General features: G+C 37.0%; 1 protein-coding gene across 2 annotated transcripts; it reads right to left on the bottom strand.

Annotated features, from left to right (window-relative positions):
* Window positions 1–1,851: 1,851 nt before the first annotated feature.
* On the bottom strand, window positions 1,852–7,710 carry LOC121806835 (metal transporter Nramp6-like). 2 transcript variants are annotated; one of them, XM_042206994.1, is made up of 14 exons: window positions 7,620–7,710; window positions 7,384–7,504; window positions 6,933–7,011; window positions 6,810–6,850; window positions 6,118–6,196; window positions 5,915–6,019; window positions 5,199–5,308; window positions 4,642–4,823; window positions 4,482–4,551; window positions 4,105–4,278; window positions 3,917–4,021; window positions 3,134–3,265; window positions 2,836–2,931; window positions 1,852–2,278 (listed from the first exon to the last, which is right to left on the bottom strand). In XM_042206994.1, exons 2-14 carry the CDS (start codon window positions 7,492–7,494, stop codon window positions 1,970–1,972), a joined length of 1,593 nt encoding a protein of 530 aa, XP_042062928.1. In that variant the 5' UTR covers window positions 7,495–7,504; window positions 7,620–7,710; the 3' UTR covers window positions 1,852–1,969. The 2 variants fall into 2 exon arrangements, with proteins under 2 accessions (XP_042062928.1, XP_042062929.1); XM_042206995.1 differs by lacking the exon at window positions 3,134–3,265.
* Between the last annotated feature and the right edge of the window lie 942 nt (window positions 7,711–8,652).

Raw genomic sequence — 8,652 nt, 5'->3', positions numbered from 1 at the left:
CTGGAATAAAAATATTAGGACTCGAATAAAGAAGACAGAACTCCCACACAAAATGGGAGAAAATTCGATCCCCACTCAAAGAGGGAAATGGGCGAAATTTCTGTAGAGAAAAAAGTCATATGTCTCTCATTTATTCTCCTATTTATATTAAGTTACATATTGGGCTAAGTCAGAGATCTATGGAGGTTTGGATGCAGGCCACACCCAAATAACTTTTATCTATTGAACCTCAATTTAATATAAGCGTTAATTGGAATATTATTATCACTACAGTAATAATGTTGATTTACCCATCCAAATCCGAAATTACATATAATCCGAGTTCCTCATTTAAATAATTATTTTCGGCGCTTATGATATAAATGTCCATTATTTAATTAAAGTCTGTCATGAACTTAATTAATTAACATCTTATTTACTCCAAGAGTGGACTCAACAATAAACGCTTATTTATTATTCATGGAATAATTAAATCCTAATTGGTCAGTTTTCTGAATAATAAAACCTTGTTTCGATCTCTTCTTGAGGACATTATCAAACCCGACCCACCAGGCGCCCGATTAAACATAATAGCAATCCTAGCACTGCTAGATATTAATTACCACTACATCCGCACCATTTGATAAGTCAAAGTAATGCATAATTAATAACGTATGCTCAAAGATAAATATATTGATTAAGAAATGGTAGTTTATCAGGACCTAGTCTTTCAGTAGATAGCATAAAGACAATTCTTGTTGTTAGATCCATTCAGTGCTATACCACACCAATGTCATCTTATTTCAGTAAGGCTTAGAAATATTCAGACTGACATTGCAACCTTTCGCGATAGGTAGCCAAAGCCTACCTTGGTTGTAAAATTCTTATTTCTCTTTTACAAAGCATTGCATATAACCGACTGTAGTTACCTTAAAGTGGACGATGCCCACAACCAGTCTACTAAGCAAAAGGCTTAGGCTTTGTTTGTTTCTTATATATTTAAATGTTTGTAAAACATCTTATAAATGCACAAGCAAACACAATGTAATAATAACATTGATTCTAGGGTAGTGATAAAATGCAAACTCTATATATTGTCCAAACTTTAAACTATGATCTGGACCTTTAGAAAATGTCAACAGATGACAAAATAATAGCAACAAAAAATGTCAACACAATGTCAACACAATTTCAACACAGCATCAACCGTTGACATGGTACTGACATTTTTTTGTTGTTATTTAATCATCTGTTGGTATTTTCTAACGGTCCAGATCATAGTTTCGAGTTTGTACAATATTAAGAGTTTACATTTGATCACATCCCACTGATCATATTCGTGCGAAACTGCTCAAATAATACCTAATCGAGTTAAAAGTGGATTTTAGAGTTTTTGTATACAAGCAAGATTCTATTCGTGCTCAAAACATAATTTTTCAATAAACTTAACATAAAATAGATTTTTGTTGCATAATAGTACTACGGTATACCGTACCGTACTTTGATACACCGTAAAAGCGCGGTATACCTCAATAACAATAAGGTAATGGTATAAAAAAAATAATCATATCAAAATTTCGGTATGTTATCGGTATATGATATTTTGTCATAACATGATATGATTTTGCAATAATATACGTATATAGATAAGAAAAGGACATTGCAATATGTGATCTAGCATGCAAGATAGCCAAGAAAAATGCTTTAATAAAAGAACTTTGATCTATATTTCTTGTTTTTAGATCACTCCCGAATATGTTGTGCAGTAGATTTTAGGTTCATCGGGGCTCGACCTTAGGTGATTCTGAGCCCGACTCAAACTTTAGTCATCACTAGAAAATATTTTTGGAATAGTGATGTGAGGATTATAAATTTGTCGATGGTAAAGTTATGTGACCATACTAGGCTTCATAATAAAAGATGAAACATCGTACAAAGGATACTCCAATATTATTACCACTCATCCAAAGGAAAAAAGGATGATTTTAGTTCAAAAAAGATCACTATTTCTTGTTTGAGGTAATTGCATGTTAGCTATGTCCTGTCTAGGTAGTGTGACATTCTCCTCCTGCCTATCCGACAACGCGATAAGGTGAGAGCCTTCCTGGTTCTTACGGATCACCAAATATGCAATGCTGGCTAGGTAAACGAGCATGGCAAAGAAGCCCAGCAGTCCACAAAACACGATGCCCACTATGCTCAGTTTGCTATGACGGAGGGAAGTCACCTGCTTTTCGGCTAGGTAGTAGATGTTGATGCCCATGATCAAGAACGAGATGATCCAAGTTGTGGCTGCAATCTGTCACTCGAAAGCGATGATGTTAAAAAATGGAAAATAGGAAAATGAGAAACACTAAACATTAGTAAGTCCATTGACAGCATTAACAATGTGACAAGGTTAATTGTTTCTGGCCAAATCTCTTAAGAATGAGACGTTCCAGCTTTTCTGTGACATTACATATAATGTTGGCTTCCATGGTTAGCATGTACAATGTGATCATATTTGTTGTAGATTTATGCATATCATAGTTATCCCTTAAGTTAAAATCTTGGTGTCCGGGACACAAACTGCATCTTTCCTACAACCTCCAAACTATGATTTGAACCGTTAGATTTCAAGATTTGATGCCAGCAAATGACAAATAGCGTCGGCAGAAAATGTCTAACACGATGTCAATCGGTTGACAATGTTGACGTTATTTGTCATCTGTTGACATCAAATCTTGAAATCTAACGTTCCAGATCATAGTTTGAAGTTTGTTCAATATATAGAGTTTGCATTTGATTACATCCCTTTGTGTCCTGCCTTAGAAGATTATGCATATAATAAAGTGGGACAAAATGATGAATTCTTACAGAAAATGAGTTGGCATATAAGCCCATCTTGGCCTTGCAGCTTGTGAATTTGAGGAGCGGAATTAGTGCGAATGGAAGTTCGAATGATAAGATCATCTGCGACAGAACAAAGAGTGTTTAGCAGTTAGTGTTTAAGAAAACTAGATGTCAAGACCACGAATAAGGAATCAATCCAACTATGTCGTGTAAGCCGATTCGACATATAAAGAAACTCTGCTAAAGTTATTGTTATTGTTCACCTAAAATTGGCGTTGATACAGAAAGCCGATGATTATATACTAGGTATATGAGTTCTTACTGATGCTATGATGATCAAGTTTCCGGCGCCAGATGCTCCACCGATAATAGCTACAATTAGACTGGGAACAATTGCTAAACATCGAGTTAAAAAGTTCCTAATCCATGGCTTCAGCCTCAAGTCAAGGAATCCCTGGACGAAACAGATATTTGAGGTTCCAGGAGACGAGACAGGTTAGTAATCCATCTAAAATTCCCACAGATGGATTCGTTTGGTGAACCGTTTCACAGATATATTAGCTAGTTTCACCCATACACTGTGATCCGTTTCACAGATAACTAGCAGAAAGCACGTGCATATTTCTAACTTTTTTGTAATTTGGTGAATTTATATGACAATAATAATAGTTATCGATACATTTTAGATGGATTCGTTTAGTGATCCGTTACACAGATATATCAGCTAGTTTCACCCATACACTGTGATCCGTTTCACAGATAACTAGTAGAAAGCACATGCATATTTCTAATTTTTTTGTAATTTGGTGAATAATATAATAGTTATCGTCTTATCGATACAAAATACTCCCTCCGTCCACAAAAAAAAAGTCCCATATTTCCATTTCGGGGTGTCCATAAAATATGGGGAAATTTTATATTACAGTTTAGGCCGGAAAAAACCATGACATTGTATAAGAAAGTCGACTAAATCGCTTCTTTTGAAAGGCTATGTGGTACTTCGATTGTTGAATCATTTAATAAGTCAAAAAAAAAGCAAAGCATGAACTGGTGATATATAACTCAAATGGATATAAAAGGAGATTATAGATGGAGTCAGTCAAACCTGCATAACATACTGGCCAGCATACGTTCCCGTTATGGTCGAGCTTTGTCCTGACGCCAGCAAAGCAATTGCAAAGAGCTTGGAACTCCAACTGCCTAGAACATTCTGTGAACGATAAATCCGACATTAAATATCTCAGGAAATATGTATATATACAAGTCAAATTGAAGCGATAAAGCAATACGCACCTTAAGTAAAAAGGAAGCTTCATTCAGGTCCAAGTTCTTACAGCTCTCGAGTTCCTTTGAGTTAAGATTCGGTGAGTTACAAACTGCACCACTAACTGAGATAACTGATACGTTGATGAAGAAGGCAACCAGTAAGGCGAAGCCACTTTCTATCATGTAAAATCGGCAAGCCTCCTGTATATGCCAGCAAATATTTTAACTTGCAGACACTTCAATATGTGAAGAATGCTTTCATAAAAGAATTTTGACCAATATTACATGTTCTTAATTAAAACTTTAGAAAGATAACAATCAGATTTTATATTCTTTTAGGAGAAACATATATAGGGAACGAAAATAAAAATTTGCGCCCTATCTTTTGTACAAAATCTCCTTACTTTGATACCACTGACAGATCGTGGGATTTTCCTAGAGAGCACCAGTGCTGAGTGGAGGAAAAGATTGTGCCTGTATTCAATAGGGACAAATATCAACGAGAAACACTAAAATAGGCCAACTAATTGTTTATAAAGAAGATATATGTGCAATGAAACATACGGCATAACCATAGCACCGAGGAGTGAAATAGCCAGCTTAGTTGCCCCGCTCCCCTTAAGTTGGGGAACAAAAAGGCCTTCTAAAACCTCAGACGAGTTGGGTTTTGCATAACCAAGCTCAGCAAAGAAGCAGCCAGCAATTGTCAAGACAAGGAGAGCGATAAAAATCTCAAGCTTTCTCACCTGTCAAGTTTATGCATACATTTAGAAACACAATAAGAGATTCCAATGTCAAGCAGTTTACACAAAGAAATGGAAAATACTCCATTCGTCCACTCACCAAAGGTGTGCAACAATTACTATAAAGGTTGCCACTAAAATTGTGAAACTTCCCTTTTTTAGGTACAAAAGCCACTCCTTTATAATTCACCCTCGCATATCCCCTTATGTACAAAAGAATCTAGGCATGACCCACCGTAAAATAGCTATGTGACTTAACTATATATCGTTGATATGACTTTTCCTCCACTACAAAAACATCTACGACATGTTGTTAAAACCTAATGTTGCACACTCTTGGTGGATGGACGGAGTAATAATTATAGGTCAGCTAAATACCCCATATTGCTGCAGCAACAGAAGAACCAACGTACTCAGTCCTGTTATAAGCACACCACACCAAAGTGGAATATTGAAAAGCATGTTCAGAGCAAATGCTGTTCCGATAACTGCCATGAAAGAAAAGAAGCGGAATCAGGAAAGAAACTGAAGAGAAAAGTGCACAACTAAGCATGATGAGAAGATTGACTCTATTATTATGCAAATATGGCCATTTTTTCATGGCCAGGAGATGGTAAATCATCAAATGAGGTCTTCACATGTTTTCTCTTCTACTTATAAGTTCCATTCTAAAAACGAGTTCTAAAATGTACATTTCAAGTATCGGATTTTACATGCACAGAGAAGTCGAGATTTAGATTTACAGGCTGCGTTGAATTTGCCATTTGACAAAGTCTTAAGCACGAGTTGAGACATGGGAGTTGAGGGGAAGAAATAGAAACCACAATAGCAAAGGCCCAAGGGAATGGTCTAGACTTCTGACTCACTCTCTATTCTCTATCACACAACGTGAGACCATAGTATGACAAGAGAGTTACGAAATAAGTCTAGATACCACAAACAAAACTAATTTGGCTCGTATTTACAAAAAAAATGTCTGCCAGAGAGAAGGCATATGTAAATAGCCTAAAGAAAAGGTTTTATAAGCCAATGGGCTCATTTTTTTACTTCCATTTAAAGCATGCAACTACAATGTTTTAATCCAGGAACCCAACCTTCAGGAATGTCGCACGCGACTATAGCTATTTCAGCAAGAAACCATAAAATAAAATTTGGGACTCTTGGGTATTCCTTTCGACAGTGCTCAGCTAAATGCTTTCCTGCAAAAAAAAGTACGTTACAAGCTAAAGCATACAACCTAAATATTAATTTAAAAAATTCACTTCCATGGCAACATATAATCGAAGAAAATATGAACCTGTAACAACTCCTAGGTTTGCTGCGAGAGATTGAATAATAAGGGCAGCACATGAAGCAAGCAATATGATCCAAAGTAGCTGTGATCAAGAGAAAAATGCACGGGAATGTTAGAACATGGAAAACACTTAGCAATCTCGTATAATTCTACTCCCTCTGTCCCACCTTAGATGACACATTTCTTTTTCGCACTTGTTTTGGTCCCTCCGTCCCATTAAATATGCAACATTTGGAAATCAACACGGGTTTTTATGTAGCGTTATTTTGTGAGTTAATAAAGAGAGTAAAGTAAGAGATGAAAAAGTAGAGATAGAGATGTTTCCATTTTAGGAAACGTTTCATTTTTAATGGGATAATTCAAAAAGGAAAATATTTCATTTTCAATAGGTCAGAGGGAGTACTTAATAACTAGTTAAACTGGAGAGAAAGTAAAGCAAGACAGAGAATAATGTATAAGAGACTCTCCTCTATATTATTCTCCCTCTTACTTAACTTTCTCTCCACTTTAACTATTCATTTCATTTTTCCAAAATGCATGCGAAAAAGAAATGTGTCTTCTAAGGTGGGACGGAGAGAGTAAAAAGTACTCCACTTAACAGCCCCTTTTTTTTCCTTTTCAAGGACAATCAATATGCTATTGTGTTATTTCAGAGTGGAACATGTGGAGCATCACACGAGTTTCATTCAACTTACCCCATACTTATACTGAGCTCCGGCCTGCAGATCCGTCTGAACTGTTGGCGCAGCAAAAGACAAAGTTATTACATACTGTATATATTATTAATTGGCTCCAAAAAAAGATTTACTAGGCCTTACAGTTTCCCGGATCAATATAAGCAATGCAAACAAGAAAGCCTGGCCCGACATATGCAAACAAGTTCTTCCAGCTTTTATTCTGTAAAAGATTGAAACAAAGTGACAAAATCAATCAAGAAACGCGAAGAATTAAGAAAACCACATTAAGCTCAACTGATGCTCTGGATTCAGAACTATCACAAAACAAGGTACAATCATAAAAGCTATGACTACAAAAAATTGGGCTAGAACTAATCACAAACAGTTTGCAGCTGTGATTACAGAACTCACAATTTACTTAATCATAACCAACTTCAAAATCACATCACTCAACAATCTAAAACATAATTAGACCACAGAATCACAACGGGGTAAAACAGATTCAAATCTAGATGCATTAAATTGTGGTACACATTCAGAAAATGGATATAAAAATATTCTAATTGATATGAAAAAGAAAATGAATGCTCACATCAGGCACAACAATCTGATCATATTCAATATCATCAATGCGTGACTCGTCGGGATGAGTTCTGCGGTCAATGGTGGTCATAAACTGCGGCTGAGCTGGCGGCGCCGCCATTTCCTTCACTCTGTTAAACGAAACAGAGAACAGTGTAAATATATGATACATGCAATAGTTAGAGAAAAGAGAGGAGCCCGGATCCAAGAACTAATATTGGGAGAAGAGAGTGGCGGAGTGCTTACATGTTGAGAGAAATGAAGAAATTTTTTGAGAGTTGGCGTTAAATTGGAGGCTTTAGCTGTATGTACCATCTTCTTATAATGTGACTGTGAGAGAGACTGCGACTGCGACTCCAATATTCAACGAATTTTTGCAACTTGTTGTTTTATTAGGGCATCCGCAGTGGCGCGGATATCCCGGCGGAATTTCCCGTTGAATTCCCAAAAACACCTCCTAGGCGTCATAAGGGCTTCTCACTGCACTGCCACGTCATACGGACTTCCTGCTGCACAGTGGCGGAATTTCCCTGCGGAATTCCCGACGGAATTCTCACATTAAAAAAAATCACAAATTCACAAATTAAACAATTTCCGGAAGTAAACAATTTACGTAATTAAATGTCACGCCCGCATTTCCTAAGGATAGGAAGTACGGTGGACCGCGACTAGGGGGGGGATAAAGAAGCGGGGAAGAAAGGGGGTAACAAGAATATTTGACTCGAAAACATTTAATAAAAGGAAATTCAATTCAAAGCAAAGTACTGTGACGACATTCTTGAGTTAAAGTATTCAGAGTTTGAAATGAAAACATCGTGACGGTTTACAAGCAGCGGAAAAGACCCAAAAGACAGATGATGCCGGGTATGACGACACGACACCATCCGAAAGATAAAAACACACTTTGGCTTTAACTGCTCAACATCCGTCCTCCCCATCGCCGCTCAACCTGCACATTAAGAAAACAACATGCAGGGCTGAGTACTTATTGCACTCAGTGGACACACGCCAAAAACATAGTTTGTCATGCCATAACAGTGTAACATTGGGGTTTTGAGTGTAATGAAAATAACCCAAGTACACAAAAACACATTTCATAAATTCGACTGCGCAGTCATTTTCCGATATTGCCACCCTTATTCCCTCAATCATACACTATCTGATCCAAACCATGACAAGGGGCGTGGCCACACCCCAGGTCATCTAGACCGGCCAACTTGCTCTCAGATGGCACCCAGTCTCGTGTACACTAGCCTGAGGGTTCGCAGCCCAACAGACC

This window comes from Salvia splendens, chromosome 6 (assembly GCF_004379255.2).
Source record: "Salvia splendens isolate huo1 chromosome 6, SspV2, whole genome shotgun sequence".
NCBI classification, from domain to species: Eukaryota; Viridiplantae; Streptophyta; class Magnoliopsida; order Lamiales; family Lamiaceae; genus Salvia; species Salvia splendens.
This window is presented reverse-complemented; position numbering and strand designations above follow the sequence as displayed.